This window comes from Sebastes umbrosus, chromosome 6 (assembly GCF_015220745.1).
Source record: "Sebastes umbrosus isolate fSebUmb1 chromosome 6, fSebUmb1.pri, whole genome shotgun sequence".
Lineage (NCBI taxonomy): Eukaryota > Metazoa > Chordata > Actinopteri > Perciformes > Sebastidae > Sebastes > Sebastes umbrosus.
In genome coordinates this window covers 17,213,194-17,235,394 of record NC_051274.1, presented here as the reverse complement: position 1 = coordinate 17,235,394, position 22,201 = coordinate 17,213,194, and the positions used below count along the sequence as shown (strand labels likewise).

The window sequence follows — 22,201 nt, the reverse complement described above, 5'->3', positions numbered from 1 at the left end:
TCACGATGCGCGGAAAAGATTAAACAAAAACTCTGGTTTGGGGAGAGGAAATTCACATCGGTTGTCTCAACATGAGCTCATGTAGCAACTGATAATGTAAACAGTCAGTTTATGGGAAATGATATCAAAATGTCAGTAAAGTGTAGTCATATGGTAAACCTGAAAATGCAGTGACACGGTTGTTATTTTGTGATATCTTGTATCCTTAAAGCAGCAGTGGGTAGAGATGGAGCAAATATGATTAAGAAAAGTTATTTTTATAAAACGGTCACGATATCCTGACAGTAGTGCATGAGACAGGTAATCTGAAAAAACTAATGTGCGTCTTTGTCCTCCGGTGCTCCTAATGGCATCTGCAAGATTTCACAGACCGGAGGAAAACAACCAATCAGAGCCGAGCTTCAGCCAGCAATCTCTGAGCAGCTGTTAATCACTCGCGAACTCCGATGAAACGGTCAAATTAGACAGCGCTGATCAAATATGAATCAATATTTTGTTAGTGTACTGCCTATTTATCTCCTCAAATGTTTTCAGAAACATCTTGTAGTGTACTGTTTAGCTGTAGAATGAGAAAGGCTGGACCTGGCAGCCATGTTGAGATCTGTTGAGGAAATACCAAGCACCGCCAACCAGTCGGAGCACAGCCAATAGGAACGTTCACTCTGAAATGACCTGTGATTGGCCAAAGTCTCCTGTCACAGGCTAGATTTTCTAAAGCATGAAAACAGCGATCCAAAACATCCTGTATGTGTGTGTGAGAGAAATAATTAGTGTCCTCACCATTGCTTCCTGGCATCTGGTACAAAAGTGATAGGTGAGGAGGTGTAATTAAAAAAAAATCAATATGATATTTATAAGTTTGACCTGACAGACAGGTCTACAGGTTCCTATTGGAGTATCGTTTTCTGTTGGTGCCTCAGGAGGGTTTAACTGGGCTCGGATTCAACCTTTCTCCTCCTCCGGCTGTCTGCGACTGTGACGAGAGGCGGAGCTGAGGTGGCTGCAATTATTCATGCAAAAATGTTTTGTTTTTAACAAACGCCTTCAAGGTTTAGTCATTGTACTGTTTAGCTGTAAAGTGAGAAAGTTTGTGACCCGGAAGCGATGTTGAGATCAGTTGAGGAAATACCAAGCAAGTCTAGTTTTCTCTCAGAACACTTGAATTACAATATGCCGAAAGGTTATTATGGAATTTCTGCCCAATGAAGCCAAAAATATTCTGCCTACTGCAGGTTTAAAGGCCCTTCAGGTATAATTCACAGGCAACCAAACCACAGTCTTAACATCTGGGCATTTAAGACATTTTAAGACACAGCACACAATGTTTATCTGGAAGTCTCTGCAAAAAACAGGCATATTGATGGTACCTGTGTGTTTGTGTAAAGGTTGTCAGACCAGTAGAACCAGTGTTTACAGTAAGTCTGTGCTCTGCACACCATAAAAGGACTGCACAACGCAAGAAGCAACGCAAAAGACTACATTAACTGTCACACCACCACAAGGAACTTATCTACTAACACATGGATGAGGGCATATTTACCCTGATTGAACTTCCTTAGGTATGAGGAAGAAAGCCTGTGGGCTGAGCAAGGTACAATAAATTTCTCAAATGTTGGGACACATCCAGTCTTTACCGTTATTATAATAGAGGAAGTTTAACTGTGTTTAGGCCACTATGCACCCTCAAGACTTGTCCTTGCAGCGTAGATAATCCTTTTAAAGAAACATAACACCTGACCCGGTCATGTTCATTGATGTCAAATTAAGTGTTTTGTCAGTGTATGTGAGGTATCAGAAAGATACAGCGTAGTAAATCTTTGTAAAGAGGTAATGGGCGGGTAGGAATTTGAGCTGAACACACAAGGATATTATTCCACACATGATTGAAACCAGGAAGAACGCTGAAGTTGAACAAACACAATCCACACTCACTCTCAGTCCACAATGCAAACCCACAAGTTTAAAAAACTCAATTCTTTTTTATTAAACTTCTATCTTTATGCAATCTGTATATATAAAAGTTCTAAAGCCATCAGCCTGAGTCTAAGACAGACAGTTGAGGCGATCATGTGTTTAAGTTTAGTCCTCATTATTCGTTGACCGGCGGCCTGTGTGACGTTAACAAAACCGTAAAAACAGGAGACATGATGAACACAGAGTGACGGACGAAAAATAGGACCACACAATAATGTCTTGTGTAGCAGGAGTGATTAGAAGTAGTCCATGATAAAAAGGAGCTTGTTAAGAAGCAGAATAAATAACATTAATGTTGGTTTGCCCACAGTTCAGGCTGCAGCAGTCTCTCTTTGTGCTCCACTGACAGATGACTGGACACTAGCACCAGGCCTGTTTTGTTTTTGGAGAGGTGGTTGATGGATGTGAAGATGTGTCAGGGGCGATGGCATTCACAGCCATACCCACATTGTGTGCATTTGATGTACACATGCATTTCCCTATTCAGATGTAAAAACTACATGTGTAAAAATGACAGGGAGAGGCAGAGCTGTGTATGCATCATAAATGTGTTAAAGTTTTGAGTCTGTAAACCATCATCTCAATCGTTCTTAAACATATCGACCGCATACGAGGATTATTTTGATTGGTGATTCTGAACATAGCATATTTTTTCCATCATTATTCCATTTTTTTCAATTCTCTTAAATACAATATTTTACATGTCAGATTAAATACGGCTTAGTGTGCATGACGTGTGTGTGTGTCTTGGGGCCAATGTAGTGGATGTTCGTTTTCCCCACTGTGCTACTGGTTTCTTCTGTTCTGTGATGGAGGGCTGGGCTCTCGATAGAGACACTCCACAGTGTGTGTGTGATTGTGTGTGTGTGTGTTTGTTTTCAGTCACTGTCACTGGTCTCGCTGCTGGGGTCTCCTTGCACCTTGCTGCGGTGTTGCATGGCGCGGTGGTACGCCACCTGCACCGACTTGCGGATGTTGGATTTCCTGCCCTCCAGCATCTTCTCCTTGTCCAGCTCCTGGTCCACCCCGAGCGGCACCAGCTTAGAGCGCGGCAGCCACTGCCTGGATACACACAGACATATACCTGAGTGTTAAATCATTTCCAATCAAACAGAGGTACAGTACATTTATTTTACAGTGAAATGTGCAAGAAAAGGAGAACAAAATAATAAAAATACCTCTGCAGGCAAGTTTGGGTCATTTCATGTGCAAGAGTAAACTAGTTCTAACTTTTGACTTTAGGCACTGTAGAGGCCGCGGCATGAAAGTAGTTCAACTCCTAATGCCCTCTAAGAGGATCGTCATTGCAGTTTAGAGTGACACTGGCTGTGGTCATCATTTTTTTCCCCTTTGAACTCAAAAGCAAACCTTGAATTTATGTGATTGCGCAGCACACAATGACCTAAAATATGACCTGGTTTTTCCCTCCTCTTCTGTTCTCAAAAAACACGTTTGCCCTATTTCTGCTAAATGTTCTGTCGTCTTGCACTTTAGAACAAGGAGTGCAGTTTCCTTTGACCTTCTACCACAGAGGTATGTGTGAGCACAGATCCAGCAATAACAGAAGCCTGTTTTGCTAGCGTACTCATTTTTTTTTAAAAAAAAAAAGACAGAACGTCAGTGAGAACAAACAAAGAAGACACAAACAAAATTAATTTATACAAAAAGGTGACACAAGGTGACCCAGAGCACTGACCAAGTTCTCTTGTTGTCAAAGAAGAGGACCAGGAACAGGTGCTCCCTGGCCTCCTGGGTCATTTGCTCCCCTAGTTTCAGCACATCCAACGGGGGGACGGGGATCGGGACGCCCCGGTGGAACACCCCTTCCCTGGGCATCTTCGGGTCAATTATCTTCAGGACAAACAGTGGCAAGTGGAGGGTTAGACATACCGTCATTAACCTGCAGAATGTCCTGAGTTACTCTGTGCTGTTTGCAGTGTCCTTTTGTGTCTCACCAGAGCAGGATACGAAGGATAGCCTCTGCACTTGGCCCACACCAGATCCAAAGCTTCAAGAGAAGAATAGTCATCAGAAGACATCCAGCATGCTGACCTGGCCCGACCCCGCACCACTGACGGTAAGGAACACGGTAACAGGAAGACAGTCACCATTGTGCAACCTCCCTTCTAACTAAACTATCAGTCATGATCATAATCACACTCTTCTAAGTAAGTATTTATTACAAAATACACCCCATTCCTTAGAACTGTGTGAGGGGTAACTGGGCTTGTTGTTAAACATCCAGCTCCTACAAGACTAGATGCGAGGTGGGTTTGGCGTCCTAATCAAACGGTGTTGGTCGCCAATTGAACTTGAAAATTCAATACTTCACATGGCGAATGCTGATCACTTTATCTGCATTTTCTCTTGGTTTGTTTCATTTTCCCTCCTGTCATAGAAAACAACTACAGCAGCTGCCATGTCTTTGTTTAGTGTTGAAAATGTCATGTTCTCTGTGCAACAATGCTGCTCACTATGGATGCCATTTTATTCAATATTAAATAAATAAATAAATAAGTATTTAAAAAAATATTAAATTTGTATTTATTTATTTTAATGGGACTTTTATTTGATAATTCCACATTTATGTCGCAGCTCTTTTTCCATCTGTTATATTCAAATGAATGGGATAGTTGTGTCCTGTAGTAAGTAGTTGTGTCCTGTCACTGTATATTATAATATCTTTGCATTGTGTCATTTTGCAGAAATCAGGTTTCCTACACATTTTCCATTTCAAAAATAATACATACTTTTCCAGACTCAAATTGCCAGACTCCTCTGTAACAGAACCACCACAGTATTTCAGAAATACTGTTTGGCTGTTTTGTAGCATAAGGACCAATTCTGTCCTGTCTTCTGTATCGTTTTTGGGAAGGTTAATCTTTCTTAGCATAGATTGTTGTCCCAATAAAAAACAAAAAACAAAAAAAAAAGAGTATAATTTGGGCCCAGGCAAATGTAAAACACATTATTATTAAGTCGAAAGACAACCTTCAAGAAATGTCATGTTATTTAGTGTGAACCAGTGTCATGACAACATGATTAGTAAACTTTCCCCTGAAGACACTGAGTCAAATCAAATACAAAAATGACTGCGGTCATATCAGATTGGTTCCAGACTCAAAGATACTGCGTATGCAATTGTACAATTGTGTATGCACTGACACATGGATGTGTGTGTGTGTGTGTGTGTGAGGATGTGAACGTGTGCTTACAATGTGAAACACTCCGCGATCCTCCGACTGAGTAGGAATCATTTTCAGTGCCAGACGTCTCCTCGCTGCTGTCCTCCTGGAAGGCGGAGCGAGAGAACGACGCCTTCCCTCTGCCCTGCTTAGACGGGGTCGTACTGAGAGAGAAGAGAGACGAGACTATAAAGATCCATAATGTAACTTTATTAGAAGTGTTTACGTTCTGACTGGTCTAAGATGTTATCAAATTTATAACACTAGTTGCTAAACAAGACGTGGCTGATGATCTCATTTATACTTATATCTTTTTAGTGCTACTAAAAACAATTATTGCATGTTTAACCACTGCATAAAAGCCATAATTCCCTTGAGATGACTGCCTGGTTGGCTCACATTACTGCAACGTCATATCAGGAAGCACATTAAACAAATAGTTTGACATTTTGGGAAATACGTTTATTTGCTTTCTCTTATATCTGTGCATTAACTCTGAAACTATCTTAGCTTAGCATAAAGAAATCAGGAATCAAGGGGGAAAAGAGCTAGCCTGGCTCACTTTAAAATTCATAAAAATGCCTACCAGCACATCAAAAGCCCCGTAATTATCACACTGTATCTTGGTTTCTTAATCCTTACATAAACACTAAAACGACAAGTTGCTGTTTTACAGGGATTTACATGCTGGAACTGTTTCTCAGTGACCAGGGGCCGGGTGCTGTGGCTTTCTGGAGTCTCCGCTGGCTGCCTGGGAACATCAAAGTGATGACAAGACTCCAGGGAGTCACTGGAAAGCAAATAAGCGTATTTAGCAAAATGTCGAACTGTTCCTTTAAAGCTGCAGTAATTGATTTTTGTTGGCCTCTTGGAGGCAGAAGAACTCCTCAGCACTGCCCTGACATAATATCGCCATATGAAGTTGGTATGGCTAAAGGCCCAGACACACCAACCTGACATCAAAGAACTAGTGGCGACGAAGGCAGACCTTTAAGTCACCTTACGCCGCCTTTATCTTGGCCAACAAGTTGCGCGCGAACACACCGCAAAGACTACAGCTGACGGCCAACTACCACGTATGTTCTGCGCCTGCGTGAGATAAAATCGTCGTTCAAAAAGGGAAACCGGAAGGCCGAGGACTGCGGATATACAAGCCATTGTTAAGATAGGTACATGAAACAAAGCGGCGTTTGCCGATCATTTTCACACCACTCTCACTCACCACTCAGCTTCATTCCAGATGGCCATGTGGTCGTGAAAATATCCGTCTATTGGAATGATCAGTTGAGATGAAGATGAAAAATGAGAAGAGCGTTCTGTGTGTGCCCTCTTGACTTTACTCGTTTGCTTGCTTTCCTCAATTCCGTTTCTCTTCTCGTGCACTGATTTGTTTAAGCTGAACAGCCAATCAGAGTGATTTCTCTCACCGTCGGTCTCCGTCGCTGATTCAACATGCTGAATCGGCTAAAAAGCCTCCGACACGGGAAGACTAGAGCCGACGATGTGTAACACACCTCAAAAAGGTGTGTCAGGGACTTAAAGCTGCAGTAATTGATTATTGTTGGTCTCTTGGAGGCAGAATAACTCATCAACCGGCTTACAGACACACTTTCCTGACTTATATCGCCATATGAAGTTGGTACGGCTGCACAGTGAGTTCATCTGAGCTTTTTTTTGCTTAAAACAGCTGCCTGTAGCGGCTGTAAACAGGGATGATGAGAGTGCTGGGAATAACCCCTCCATGTAAATCTGTGGCTGTAAAACCAAACCAATGAGCTAATGTTTGTGCGCTAATCACCTGGTCCTGTCAGAAGCTGCACTGCTGCTGCTGCTGGTTGTGGACTCAGAGTCCGAGCTGGAACGAGGGAGACGAGACTCACTTCTGTACACGCGGAAGCTCTCCGTTACTGGCTGGTTTCCTCCGTCGAAACCGTTACTTGGCAAACCTGAGGGAGAGGGAGAGGGAGAGGGAGTGGGAGAGGGAGAAGGAGAGAGAGAGAGAGAGAAGTGAGTGTGGGTGTGACTCAAAAATTGTAAGTTAACATTTATTATGTTATCATCTACGGTACCTGGGAGCAGGTCGTCATTATCACTGTCGCTGTCAGAGCTGGAGCTGCTGCGCGGGCTGCGTGGCCTCTTCCTCTGCCTGCTTGGTGACAGTAGGGGCAGTTGAGGGGGACCGATAGGGCTTTGGCTCAACCCCGCCCCACCGTAGCCAGCGTCACGGTTCTTGGGGGGGCGTCCTGGCCTTTTGGGGGGTCCAGCCATTTTTTGGTTCTTCTTGGAGAAGAGGACAGATGTCCGACGGCCCACCTCTGGAGCCAGGGCAGACGAGGACACACTCATATCTTGAGGAGGAGAGAGCTTTATAAGTTAAAGTGCAAGCAAATGTTCATCATGTTACTTTCCTTTAATAGCTATTAGCATTTCCATGCACATTAATGATAATTTACACCTTTTCCACCAATCTCCTGGCTGCTGCTTTCTCCCCCTTCATCGTGGTGTACTGAGGAGGATGGGTGATGGGGGAGGGAAGAGCCCCGGTCTCCTCCTCCCACGGACTCCCTTCCCCCCATACCGGAGCCTCCCTCCCGCTGGTGCGCGAGCTTCCTCTTGATCACACTGATTTCCTTCCTCAGAGCTTTGGCTCTGCGAGATTGCCCAATGCTGTGCTTCCCCGTGCTGACCTCATCAAGACGCGCCTGCAGGTAATGCAGCTGCTCTTCCAGCGGTAGCCGTCGCCTGTTCTCTGGCAGGAGCAAGTCTGCGAGAGGCAGGGAGAGAAACGTTGTTAAACACCTTCAGAGAAAGAAAGAGAATGAGAATAATTATGAAGGAAGTCAAATATGACTGGAAACTAACAAAGTAGGGCTGTCCTCGACCAAAGAAATTCTTAGTAACACTCTCACGATTTTGTCGACTAATCGATTAGTTGATTTAAACGGCAAATCTGTAAAACTGAGTTTCTACACAAAGAATCACACAAAAGCAACACTTTAAATCTTGTGTTTATCAAAGATGTGCTTATAAGTTTCTTGGAAATGAGTCATTCAGCATGAAAAAAGCACAAAAAACTACCAATCAGTCGACTAATTGACTAAGAGGGGGCAGCCTTATAACAAAGGGAGGGGTGTGGGCTGTTTCCTGATGGACAATATGTTTGGTAGAATTCCCGTGCTACCAGACATCTGACAACATTATGCTAATTTGTGTAGTATTGGTATAAACTGTACCAAATTCAGCATGTCTGCAAGATTCACCAAACCTAATCTGAGACTGTTCAAAAATAGTTCTAATGGGAGTTCAAATGAAATATGTGAGAGGGCCGAACAAGTCACTTAAATCTGCAGTTGGTAACTTTAATAAAAATAAGTTTTTGTCATATTTGCTCATACTGTTTTTTATATCCTGGCAGTAGGACGTGAGACAGATAATCTGTGAAAAAAAAATCAGGTTCTCTTGCCTCATTTTAGTGCTCCTAATGGCATTTTCAAGATTCCGTCGCAACCGAAAAATAAACAACCAATCAGAGCCGAAGAGTCTCTAACGCAACTGTCAATCACTGCTTGTGAAGCTTGTGAACTCCGATCAAACTAGGGAGCGCTGATCAAATATGAATCAAGATTCTGTTTCTGTAATGCCTGTAACATATTTTAGTGTACTGTTTAGCTGTAAACTGAGAAAGTTTGTGACCCATATGCCATGTGGAAAACAGTCAAGCCAAAACATAAGCACCGCCCACCAGCCGGAGCAAATTTTCTCATTTTACGGCTAAACAGTACACTACAAGATGTTTCTGAAAACATTTGAGGGGAGAAATAGGCATTACAGTAACAGAATATTGATTCATATTTGATAAGCACTGTCTAGTTTGACTGTTTGATCGGAGTTCGCCAGTTTTGTGAGCTCTGATGGGGTGTTTTTCTTCAGGCATTGTGAAATCTTGCAAATGCCAATGGGAGCAATGAAAGGAGGCAGAGGAACATGATTTTTCAGAGATTCTATGTCTCATGTACAGTAGTACATCACAATATAGTGACAGTTAGAGCAAATATGACAAAAAGTTTCCAACTGTAGCTTTAATCTATTAACAAAGATTTATAGAGGTTGGTTTTAAACCAAAGATGTAGATAGTAGTATACAAGCAACAAGGATGAGTGATGTTTTTAGCAACTGAATTGAATGAATGTCATACACCCCCCTAGTGGTCAACATGCTTTACTGCGCAAAGATATTTTTTTCCTCTTCAATATATTTGTATTCAGCATCTTACTCCACATGTCTAATACTGTTCCAGTGCTCAACATTTGTGACAAGGAATGTGTTGTAACTGCCATTCAATCAGTGAAAGGAAAGAAAAAACAAACAAAAACACAAACAATAACCTAGACCTAGCCTTGAGAGCTAAATTGTTATATATGCCTACTACCTCTTTTTTTTACACTCATGTCTCGTGGTCTGCCCTCCTATCCCTCCACCCTAATATTTCCTCCAGTATTTCACTCACATTTGTTTGATAACGAAGTATACATTTTCATCTAGCTTCTAGCCTGCCAAATGTTCCTGTAGTGTGTAATTTTAGAACATGTTGTTTCGGAGTTGTCAATTGGCCGCCCGAAAGTGGTTGAACGACCTAGAAGTTCTCTTTGCCAAACATAAATCATTTTAAATTGTTTGCCTCTCACCTATTTTTCACTTTAGTGCTTGAGAAACAATGCTTTGGCTGCCATAAAGCTCTTAACCAAAATGAAAGAGGTTCACTTACCATCTTCATTAGAGGACAATGGCCGGTCTCGTTCTCTATCTCGTTCTCGTTCTCTGTCTCTGTCTCTGTCTCTATCTCTGTCTCTATCTCTGTCTCTGTCTCTGTCTCTGTCTCTGTCTCTGTCTCTGTCTCTGTCTCTGTCTCGTTCCCGTTCTCGCTCCCGTTCTCGCTCCCGTTCGCGCTCCCGTTCTCGTTCCCGTTCCCGTTCCCTCTCTCTGTCCCTGTCTTGGTCACGCTGACTGTCTGGGCTCGGCTCTCGGGGGAGGTGTATGCCAGCCTCGTAGTCAAAGCCTATCCGCTCAGCGTGGCGCCGGGCGGTTCTTATGACGGCTCCGCCCATCTCTCTGAGCCGCAGGGCGGCACGGTAGAAGACTGTGTCCTTGGCGTTGTACTTGAGACAGTTGTTGACAATGAGGCCGAAGTCTGCCTCGAAGGCCTCGAAAGTGAGGTAGCGATGGGCCTCCAGCAGGTTCCACATGGTCTGGAAGTCCATTGGCGTGTCGATGTGGTCCAGGTAGTCTGGCACCTGGATAGTAGAGGGTAGAGATCAGGCAGAGGCATGACCCGCATGTTCTAATAAGTATATGTGCAATGAATTTTCAGTGCAGATGTGAGTATGTAGAAGTCAGAGAACATAGACAGGTCAGGATCAGAGCCTGACCAATACTGTAATTTTGAGGCTGCCAACAATATGTAAGGGATAATGCACAACAGGTCATTGTTGTAAAATAAACCCTGACAAGAGGGCGATGCAGGTGGGTTTATTTCACAACAATGACCCGCTGGCTGTATATTATCTCGCTTATTACACGGCTACTTACTTAAGAAAATTAGTAATTTGACACAAAATTGGTCCGCCAGAGTCCGACATCATAACTGGCCCCATAGCAACGGTCTGTTATATATAGCAACAGCCTGCTATAAAGAAATACAGACCGTAGAACGCTGTGATTGACTAATCAGAATAAAGTATTCAACAAAGCCGTGCAATAAGAGGCGATATAACAGCAGACATTCGTTTTCTACATAAACACACAAACATTTCTGGCATGATCCCTTATAATATGATTATTATAAATATAGTTCTAAATAAAATGCAAATAGATAAAGAAGGAAGGTACACATTATGAGCTAGTTTAAATAAATGGAGGAGACACATAAATAGGCAAATGTGATCAGATTTCAAAACTAACATTGACATGAAAAAAGGACGCATATCTAAACCTCCTGAGTGTGTGGGAATGTGTGTGTTTACCTCTGCCAGCGGTACAGGCTCAGTGAAGAAGTTGTTGATGTCTCTTTCCTGTAACTGTTCCAACGTACTTCTCAACAGCACCAGGAAGGGAGTCAGCTGCATCTCCAGCGCCATCTGCTGCACTTTAATCTGAGCACAGACACAATATTTTAACAATTCACACTTGCTGACTGAATAAATAAACAGAGAGAAATCTGTGTAGTAAGAACTTTGTATGTGTACAGACATTCAATTCAACATGCTAATCCAAAGAGAAAACTTAGGCACCGTCCTATACAGCTCACTGGAGAGAAACATAGGTTGTGTTCCACATTGCATACTTTTTCTTCTTACTTCTGTACACACTGCCCTTACAAAGTACATACTGTTGCATGCAGTATGCTAACAATTGGGACATACTACTTTGTCATAACATTGTTCCTTGAACTTTGACTTTCTTGCTCATCTCTTGCTATCTGTCGTACTCCATAGCGCGAAATTTGAAGTACAAAGAAAAAGTATGCAATTCGGCAGCTTATATCAATGTATTGATTAACGTTATACATGTGTTGCAAAAATATGTAACATTAGCAACCTACTTATACTTGCATGCGCTTTCTGTCATTACGGCTTCTGTCAGTAAGCTGTCAAATAAGCTGTCAGCAGCTGTCATCTGTCATCATATTACAGATATGTCACTGGTGACGCTGCGCAGAGGATTGTGGGTCGGAATAGCCACAAAAGCATGCTGGCTTGCATACTGCAAATTACGACCAGATGTAGGACATCCTGGTATTTTTGGCATACTGCATTTGACATACTGTGTAATGGGACATTCTACATATTTCTTCATACAAAATAGTACAGTAGTATGGGTATTGCAAAGATAGAGTGCCACTGCTAGTGTTTTGATATCTGTTAGTTACAGAAATAAAAGGTAATTTGTGTCTCACCGTCTCCCTCTTGAGTTTTTCCCTCTTACGGATGAGCTCCACCAGCAGCCTGGCTCTCTCCAGGTCGTGTCTCAGTCTCTGCCATGCCTTCAGCTGCTCCTTTAAAGCCGAATGTTTCTCCTCGCTGTCCCTCTGCAACACCAACACGCACAAACGTGTTAGACAAGTACAGAATTACAGTAACATACAAAAAAAATTGTTTTTTTGTTTTTTTTTTTTTTTTACAATTCCACAAGTCAACGGAGGGAGTTGTGATGGAGGTGGTGGTGGGAGTGGGTCGATATGTCGTTGGGACTGCAGGTGGGTTTGGAGCCGGCGTAGCAGAGGTACACCATTACGACTTTGCCTCTTCAGGGTCCAGTAGCTGTGAAGCCGCTGCATGAACTGGCTCTTCCTGGGTACCGTCAAGTTACTGGTGATTTTGCTCAGCCTGCAGAGAAACAAATTTTAACTCGGGTACTCCCATGTCACAAATGCAAAAAATATGTGATCATTTCGGTTCTGGTCAACCTGCTGATCCACATGGAAACATGTATATTGTGCACGTACCTATGGGGAGGTATGCAGGGCACAGACACCACCGGCGCAGCAGCTCTCCTCTCAGCCAAGATCTTCCTCGCTCTTTTCATCTTCAGCCTGGACTTGGCCTTCGCCCTCTTGGCTCGCTCAGAGCTCCAGCCCTTGGAGTCGTCATCGTGGCCGATGCTGGGCTCGTCATCCTCCTCCAGCTCTCCCTCGCTGTGAGACGAACCCATGCTGGCGCCGCCCACTCCTCCCAAAGGTCGCGCCGATCCCGGGGGCGTGTGGATGTCGCAGTAAGCCGTCTTGCGGACGCTGAAAGAGGTGCCGTTAGCCCCGGTCTCTCTGACGGGCTCCATTTTCATGTAGAGGCCCGCCTGCTGGGCGCAGGTGACGTGGAAGGCTGTGTAACAGTTGGCTTTGTGACACTGGATGCAGGCGCCGGAACCACGCTGCTTGCAGATGTAGCAAGTGAGCTTCCAGCGTGCTGGAGGAATGTGTTCAATACTGTCGATTGGCTCCAGGAAGACTGTGTTAGCAAAACAGACCTGAGGAAAGGCAGCAGAATTCAGTTTATTGCAAAACTTTAATCGAAGAGTTAGGGTAGTAACGAGACAACAGACTTACTGATACCTGCTAAACTGTTCATTAACATTGATGTTTGGACCAAGATGACCCATATATTTATTTTTTTAGTAATCATTCAACACTCAGAATTTGTTTTTTTCTGTCTCTCTTTATTTATTTATTTTCAGTCCTTGTTTTCTTAATTTTGTTTTGGCTTTTGCAAGTACTTGATACATTTTTTAAAATATATTATTCTTTTTTTTCATTCTTTTCTTCATTTTTGTTCTTTTTTGTCTTTGGGCTTCATGACTCTGGTATGACTTGCTGATATTCCTATATTTTTGGAGCGTATGTGTATTGATATTGTATCATATGTTATTGCCCAATGTTATGTTGTGTATAAGAAAATATAAATAAACAACAGATCACAATCTAAGACTGCTCATCACTGTTTCATCTTGGAATATATAATTTTTGTTGTGTTTTCTATTCTATTATGCACCTAGTGCTATTTATCAAACCACTTGCACTTAACATGTGACTAAACAAGCTAAGCAACCATCCATAAATGTGCAAAATATAGATCATCCTCACAGTCCTGGGCTGTGTAAGCATCAGTTAATAAGGTTAAATCCTTATGCACCCGCTGCAGAAACTTAAAGCAACTTTGATTCTGAAAGAAAAACTAATACTGAAAGCTGTGTGCACCACAGATGAACAGGGCACAATGCAGAGCACCTCAATCTCTGCAAGGTTATGAAGCTCTGCTCAAGAACGCATGTGCTGGTGAGTGGATTTACCTCCGGGATCCAGAGGGCACACACTACGTGAGCCCAGCGAGCATCGTCTGTCTGTTTGAAAGCACCTCCCTTGTTGGGGCAGAGAGCACAGTCCACAGCTCTACTTGGCGACTGCAGGCAGCGACGACACAACCACTGTCCCTCTGGGATGTAGGGCACACCATAGCACTCCTGGTGTACTGCCAGGTTACACATGTCGCAGAACAGGATCACATTGCTGTTCTGACACTCTCCGTCGTTACAGATGCAGCAGACAGCGTCTTCATCGATTAGGGTGCTGGGGTCAGCCTGGGAGACAGGAGGATAAGTAGAGATCAGAGTTGGATGCATTCTATCTGTTAAAATATAATTTTTCCATCAGCTTTCAGGTTCCGGTACCTTGTTGTGGCTCTCAAAGTAGGACTCCTTCTCTAAGCGGTCCATGAGGTACTCAAAAACCTCCTGAGGGATGGGTGTCACGCCGTCACGCCGCCGCTTGTCGTTCATGATGTCAAGCCAGATGTAGTCTTCCTCATCAATGTCGTACTCTACCTCCTCATCCAGCTCCTCCACAGACTTATCAATGTACCTGAACACCAGCGTGGGAAAGAAAAGAGAAAATGTGTTTCTATATTATTACATAATAGTACATGGGTGGAAAAGAAGTGTGGGAGTATAGGGTTTGCAACAACTTCAACTTTCTGTAGAAAGAGGAAACAATGACAGAATAATACGAGGAACCTGAGGTCAAATTAATTTCTGATACAAGCACGACAACAAGCTGTACAACTGCAAACAAGCTGGTGACTGACTGTATACATGTGTGCCTCAAATATTCATGACTCAACAAATTTCCTTATCTTTGAATTGCCTGCCGTGTACTTAATAATCCTGTTTCTGATTCTTACACCTACTATGTAATAGTTAATGAACCAGATTATAATTCTCAATGCAGACCTGTAGTAAGATGATGGTCGAGGGGGGGCCTCAGGTCTCTCTTGGTCCAGTTCTCTGAACACCGCCTCAGGGAGCTTGACCGCAGGGCCGGACTGAGCGCTGTGATGATGAGATGAGCCGTCCTTCTTCTTTTCTTTACTCTTATGCTTCCCAGACTTTGGGGTGGATTTGCCGCCATTAGAGGACGGGATATCTGTCCGGTCCTTGCCACTACCTCCTACCTCGCTACCTCCAGCTCCACCATCACTACCGTTACACACCCCTCCGCCACTACCACCAGTACCAGACGGTGGAGCATCCTCCGCATCGCTGTCTTCTTCTGACACCACGTCAATGTTCTCAAAGATGCTGATGCGGTGGATGCGTCCTTGAAACTCCAGCTCCACCATTCGCTGCGCCTGAGCGTATGTCATTGTTTCTCTCCCCGGGGAGTGGGAGTGATCCGACCGGTTGGGGCTACCCGGTGTGTTCCCCCCCTGCCCCGGTCCTCCACCTCCTCCGTTACCCCCACCATCGTCCGTATCCCCTGACCCAGCCAATGAGGCGCGAGGAGGCCGTCCCTTTCTCTTCTTCTGGGGCACACTCTGTGCAGGAGTGGGGTTGTCGTGGTCATAGTGGTAAAGGTGATACTCAATGCCACTGTAGCTCTTGTAGACCTTACGGCACGTCTCCACAGGGCACTCATAAGGGGGCTTGGTGGCCCGCAGATTGTGACAGAACGTCTTTACATCAAAGTCCAGCCCCATTGTGCCAACAGCCACTGCTGGGGACAGATGCTGTTCATCAAGTTTACATCTGAAAGAGAAGGAGCACAAAAGAGGACCAATGGGGGGATTAATTACAATACATTAAGTTAGATAGTAGTCACTGCAGTTAGAGACTGTGCACACTGTGCACCTGTTATGGTGCAGTCACGTGTCCCTCACTCCCAGTAGGAAACTTGTTGTGTTTGGTTCCTCAGTAACAGGTGCAATTTAGGGTCAATATTTATGTTTCTGTTCCTGTGCTAACTGCACTGTAGCTTACTGTAAGCTAGTTGACTGTAAAGGCAAGCTTGCTTCCAACAGCCAGTCAGTTCTGCCTAGCAACAGCAGTGCACTTTAGTTTGAAAAACTAACCGTTGGGACTTTATAAACCAAGCTACCATTAGCTTTAGCATCTTTGCTGATGCTTTTCTCTGCCTCCTCAAACAATGAGACATTGACGCTGTTAGCCAGCAAGCTAACAACAGCAGCTAGCAAACAACAACACCAACCAGCAACCAGTTCACTTTCCTAAACACAGCTACATAGAATAAAACTAACACACACACACAAGAGTTAACGTTATAAACTAGCTACTGCCGTTAATTTGTTCTTCTTAACCGTTGCTCAGTGACGGTTAATAGTTTAACTGGCGTGCTAAATGGTTGCTATAGTCACAGAGGCAGCCGTTAGTTAGCTACACAAGAGAGGGTGTTAGATACTTATTTAGTATGATTAATACACAACGAGTGTTTAAAGTTAGACCTTCTCTACAGTGTTTCCCTCCACAATGACCTCACCCTGCTAAATGACAGTATACCATCATGATTTCATGACCACTACTACTACAAGCATGTGGAATCAGGTGCTTGTTGTTAAAATAGCTAAAGTAGATCGACCGTTTCCCCCCCCACACAAAACCAACGGTTTTAACGGTTTTAACGGCTACATATCTAACGTTATAAACACTTACTACTCCACGTTCCTCAGGACTGCTGCGTGCTTCGGTTACCTCCTCACACCAAGATATCGGACAGCAGATCGGTGTTTTAATTCATTAGATATATAATCCCAGACGAGATTCACGGCGTAGGTTGCAGGGTAAAATGTTGTTTATAAAACAATATAATAATCCCGATCATTTCATTGTGTTATTGGGGAATAATTCAGGAACTCCGTTGAACAAAAGGGGGCAACCGTTGCTGTGACGTTACGCCGTGTAGGACGCGGATTGACACATTCGCCACACAGAGCCAGGGTCTATTTCTTGTTAAAGTAGAGCCTGTTAGACACATTTTAACCAAGATTTTATAATTATATCAATTATATTCTGTTCAGAGAATTTATTTAATAATTTACCAATACTTTCCCACGGGTTATTTTAGTGTTTGAATGTTGCGAATCTGTGTCTTTGTTTCAAAGATGTCTGCAGGAGTGAACACATCAGTGCGCGTCACACTTTCAAATAAGTCTGCAAACACTTAACATCTATCTATTGATCTAATCAATCTCATTATTCACTGTTGCAAAGTTGTTTTTACATTCATAAATGCAAATTTGCGAGGGTTAAAATCTCATTTTAATGTTTTTAAAGAAAGAAATGGAAATATATATTAAGAAAATATATTCTGCAAAAAACAAAAGGGCTAGTAAAACGGTGAAGTTTATTTATGAAGTTATTATTATTCATTTATTTATTTTACCCCCTGGCATGATTTGTGTTTCATTGCTTTTATTCTTATTTTTTTAAATGTTTTTTTGGTGTGTTTTTCCCCCCCTTTATGTATTGATTTAATTGTTCTGTGTATTGTTTACAAAAAAAAATTAAAATCGTTGTCTATATATACTATATATATGTAAATATATATAGTATATATAATATATCATACAACTATCTATTATTTTTGGAAAATAAATAAATGTTTACAAATTTAAAATAAAATGTATTGGAAAAAAAACTTAAAATCGTAGTTTTTATATATTATATATAGTATATATACTATATATAGTATATAACAAAAAAGCCTTTAAGACCTTTACATTATTAAATGAATATAATATGATGCATATAACACAAACTCTGGCATTATGAAATGTAATTATTATTATTTTTTTTTTAATTGTCTATGCATCTGTTTGTACTTCTGTTTATGAACATGTGTACAATAAAGACAGAAAAAAAAAGAAAAGACAGAAAACTTGAACATCATCATTAGACAAAAATATATAACCACTCCTGATTACAAATTTATTGAATGAATTTATCCTAATTGTTCATCTTAAAGGTGCTATTAATAACATTGATAACATTCAGCCACTAGATGTTGCATTTACTTCACAACAAGTCGTTGCCAAGGCCTATTGAAAAAGGCTAGGACACAGGTGGCCACGGGTCTTGTGGTATAAGGGGTATACCAGAAGCGCAGTGTAACTGAAGCTGAGGTCGTGTGTTGCGATTGGCTCAATTTCAGAGAGTGTAGACCAGAAATTGACGCGATATGACTAAAGACATAGACGTTGTGGTGGTGAGTGGGTGTTCCGGTTGGGTGGGGGATCTTCATGATGCGCGGAAAAGATTAAACAAAAACTCTGGTATGGGGAGAGGAAATTCACATCAGTTGTCTCAACATGAGCTCATGTAGCAACTGATAATGTAAACAGTCAGCTTATGGGAAATTATATCAAAATGTCAGTAAAGTGTAGTCATATGGTAAACCTGAAAATGCTGAAAGTGAAACCTGAAAGTGACACAGTTGATGTCATTTTGTGATATTCTGTATCCTTAAAGCAGCAGTGGGTAGAAATGGAGCAAAAATGATTAAGAAAAGTTATTTTTATAAAACGGTCACGATATCCTGACAGTAGTGCATGAGACAGGTAATCTGAAAAAACTCATGTGCCTCTGTGTCCTCCGGTGTCCTAATGGCATCTGCAAGATTTCACAGACCGGAGGAAAACAACCAATCAGAGCTGAGCTGGAGCCTGTCGTGAACTCCGATCAAACTAGGCAGCACTGATCAAATATGAATAAATATTTTGTAACTGCAATGCCCATTTCTCACTTCAAATGTTTTCAGAAACATCTGTAAAATGATAAAGTTTGTGACCCGGCCGCCATGTTGAGATCAGTTGAGGAAATACCAAGCACCTCCTAGCAGCCGGACGACAGCCAATAGGAACGCTCTCTCTGAAATGACCTGTGATTGACCAAAGTCTCCCGTCGTGGGCTAGATTTTTTAAAGCATGAAAACAGAGAGATGAGGAGGTGCAGGAGTCCAGTTTTCTCTCAGAACACTTGAATTACAACATGCTGAAAGGTCATTATAGAATTTTTGCCCAATGGTGCCAAAAATATTCTGCCTAATGCAGGTTTAACTCCATTCTACATAACCTTAACCTCATTTTAATATGAAAATAGCCTCTGAAATTAAAAAAAAGGCAAAAGAAACAACAATGAAACATACCATCAAGCACAAAATAATATTTATTTCTCTCTCAACATACAGTCTGTGATTAGAGTGCAGCAGGGTAGGGTGGGGTAATGCAGTGGGACAAACAGCAGGCAGAAGCAATCCCACACAGTTTGAATACAAGCCTTGAACAATCAGAGCATAATTCACCAGGGGGCAATGTTGTCCAGAGAGATGAGCAGCAGAGGAGAAAGTGTTCAGGACTGCTCCTCCTCTGTGCATCTCAGCTCCTCCGTTTGATCACTGCATCCAAATGAACATGCCAACAATAGTCATTCCTTCCTCTGCTCACCAGGAGCTGGCAGCGACAGAGGTGGAACAAAACCAGATACGAGTGACAGAGAACAGAAATCTCTTACTATTGGAAGTACTTCACCAAAGCAGAAGACTCTGCATAATATCCTATAAAAGTCCAATTCAAACCAAATTGATGGCATAATATACATCAAAACAACCCCACCACCACCACCACCATCACCATCATCTCGAAACAGTCAAAAAAAAAAAAAATATACAAATATAAACTACAAGAAAACTGTACAATTCACAGCTTGGCAGAATCGGGATGCTGAAACCTTTCAAATGTGTTGTGGCGATGTGAAATACCTAACCATTGTGTAGCTATATTGTTTATCTTTGCTTTGTGGAACATGAAAAGTTGGCCATGCTTGTCAGTGATAAAAAAGTACAGGTGATGAAACCCACTATGTACAGTGTAGGAACCTCTTAAACATAGGTTGGAGACTATATGTTGTGCAAATCTCCCGCATCAAGTATCATTTGAATTTTGCAATATATATAGTACTGAAAGAAAAAAAAGGCGGTCATCCAAAGCAACCAGGGAAATAAACATCAAAATTTCAACAAGGCAATAACACTGCTTTGTGAGCATCTCATTTGATAATTTGAGGAGTTTTTCTTTATTTAAGTACCATCTTATGTGAATATAATGCTTAACTGTACAGTGGAATCACCTCAGACGATAGCAGCATCAAAAAAAAAATTTAAAAAAAAATCAAGCTTTAAACATCAAATAATTTAAAAAACATCAGACTTGACAGGTGATTGCACAAAACATTTCACATAAAGTGTATGCTGAGTAGTAGGATAGCCAAGTTGAAAGAGCATTTAGCAGTAGTGACTTGATTGTGTGGTGGTTTGTAATGTTTATACTTTGCCCGGTAACTTCTGTCTGTTGCTTGGTGATTTGTAACTTTGTTCAACTTTTTTTCAGCTTGCTCCTGTTGCACACATCAGAGATAAGGCTTGTGGCAAGGCCACGATCAAAGCTTTGTGGAGGGGTTAAATTGCACTTTTAAGCCTCGAGCCTTCACATATTAATTGCTACATTCAGATCCGAACACTACCAGAGGCATATACTGTAGAAAGAACTATGTACAGTATATATATGGCTCTGGACACCACCTCTCCTCTGAGCACAAGGCTACAACACTGACAGCTCTTGTGCTGCCCAACGCACCAGCTGTCTTATCAAAAAGAGGCCGTGTCCGACTGAACCATTTGACCTGAAAGAGTGGATTTGGCTGCTGGCGTAACTTTTTTTTTTTTAACATTAACCATTTGATTCTGCAAGGCAACGGTACATCTCACCACTATGGCATTCCATCTGTCACAGGGGTGGAAAGTAAACAAGGGTTAAAACATGATTTTATTATTTTAAATAAGAGCATATACTGTGTTAATAGTGCAGTTTCTACAAGGGCATTCATATGTAAACCAAAAAACAACAAGTGTCTGTAATGCATTAAAAAAAAAAAAAAAGGAGACTGCACTCAAGCTACCGTCAAATAAAATAACTTGGATGCAGACATGCTTTGTTTCACAGAAGAAAATAATCTATAAATCAATGTTCAAGGCACTACATTCCTTCAGATATCTTCATCATAAATACTGTCCTGTTACTGTATCTCAAACCACTGGTATTTGGATTCCAATGTAGTGTTTAAAGTGTACGTAACACAGAGGAAGGCAAAAAAAATCCATGTGAAAACTGCAGTAACAGAGAATAAAGTGAAATGCGTTCTTCGTGACTGCAGACAAATTCTCTTGTATGGCTGAGTTTAGTCAAAACCGAAGCCAAAAAGCATTAGGTATTCAGACATACATACTGTATAGCACACACACATACCCGCGCGCACACACACACACACATTAACTACAGATATAGGTGTTGTATAAAGAATATCAACACTGGCGTCATGTTATTTACAAGATCACATTATGTACATGTGTGGCTCTGGTGAACCAGAGCGGAGTGGAGTTGGACTATTGTGCCCAGACACACTAACAAATATTAGTTAGCAGATTAGGTAGTCCTCGTGGTTTTCGGACCGTTCTCGGGGTCGTGCATGACCAGAGGATAGGCTTGGATCCCTGGGTTTGCCATCGAGGCATAGGGCATCATTCTTGCAGCACCGAGCAGGCCTACAGGACCCGCGGACCCTACAGGACTAGGCATGCCAGGCCACTGCTGGGGGAAAAGAGGACCAGGAACCATCCCTCCATAGGAGCCCGATGGTAAAAGGTACCCAGGAGGGAGCATTGCTGAGGCGTTGGGAGCTAAGGTTGAGGGCATACCGGGGCCTAGAGCAGCAGTCAGGGGACAGGAAAGTGGCAGCTGGAACTTGTGGGTACCAACATGGCATTTCATCTGAAACAGAAGGGAGTTGTTGTACAAAGTTGTGCATAGACCGCCTCAAATGTCACAGATCAAAGTACAACTAATCCTCATACTTGCCAACCCTTCCGATTTTTCCCGGGAGATTCCCGTTTTTCATTGCCCTCTCCCGGTTTTCCTCCCGGGGTCACAATTTTCCGGTATTTCTCCCGATTTATGACACATTTTCACACCTTTTTTTTCCTTTTCCTTATCTCAACCTGTTTCTGGCACTGTACAAGGTGTATAAGCCCTACTGTTTCCACCTGGACAACAATACAGCTACACCAAATCATTCCAAGTCGTTTCCCAGTGGAAGAGATGCTCGCGACACAGCGTGCAGCAACCAAAGTTGGGCTTTGCTCGACGCAGTGTAAA

General features: G+C 42.4%; 2 protein-coding genes across 18 annotated transcripts in view; both read right to left on the bottom strand.

The window, feature by feature from the left end:
• Positions 1-1,959: 1,959 nt before the first annotated feature.
• brpf1 (bromodomain and PHD finger containing, 1) lies at positions 1,960-16,916 on the bottom strand. Of its 7 annotated transcripts, none has more exons than XM_037772627.1 (16): positions 16,650-16,915; positions 14,934-15,756; positions 14,376-14,565; positions 13,998-14,285; positions 12,661-13,178; positions 12,337-12,541; positions 12,112-12,243; positions 11,180-11,308; positions 9,925-10,450; positions 7,615-7,923; positions 7,229-7,507; positions 6,958-7,105; positions 5,190-5,323; positions 3,930-4,045; positions 3,671-3,825; positions 1,960-3,036 (listed from the first exon to the last, which is right to left on the bottom strand). In XM_037772627.1, exons 2-16 carry the CDS (start codon positions 15,677-15,679, stop codon positions 2,853-2,855), a joined length of 4,059 nt encoding a protein of 1,352 aa, XP_037628555.1. In that variant the 5' UTR covers positions 15,680-15,756; positions 16,650-16,915; the 3' UTR covers positions 1,960-2,852. The 7 variants fall into 7 exon arrangements, 5 of the variants coding, with proteins under 5 accessions (XP_037628555.1, XP_037628552.1, XP_037628556.1 ...); XM_037772624.1 differs by having other exon boundaries at positions 14,934-15,728; XM_037772628.1 differs by having other exon boundaries at positions 12,343-12,541; positions 14,934-15,728.
• Positions 16,917-19,137: 2,221 nt separating this feature from the next.
• The window catches only part of LOC119489529 (serine/threonine-protein kinase WNK2-like), a 49,160-nt gene continuing 46,096 nt past the window's right edge, over positions 19,138-22,201 (bottom strand). For all 11 annotated transcript variants that reach the window (XM_037772074.1, XM_037772073.1, XM_037772075.1 and 8 more), the window contains one exon: positions 19,138-21,817. In XM_037772074.1, coding sequence (XP_037628002.1) covers positions 21,473-21,817 — 345 coding nt within the window. In that variant the 3' untranslated portion in view covers positions 19,138-21,472. The remainder of the gene's footprint in view (positions 21,818-22,201) is intronic.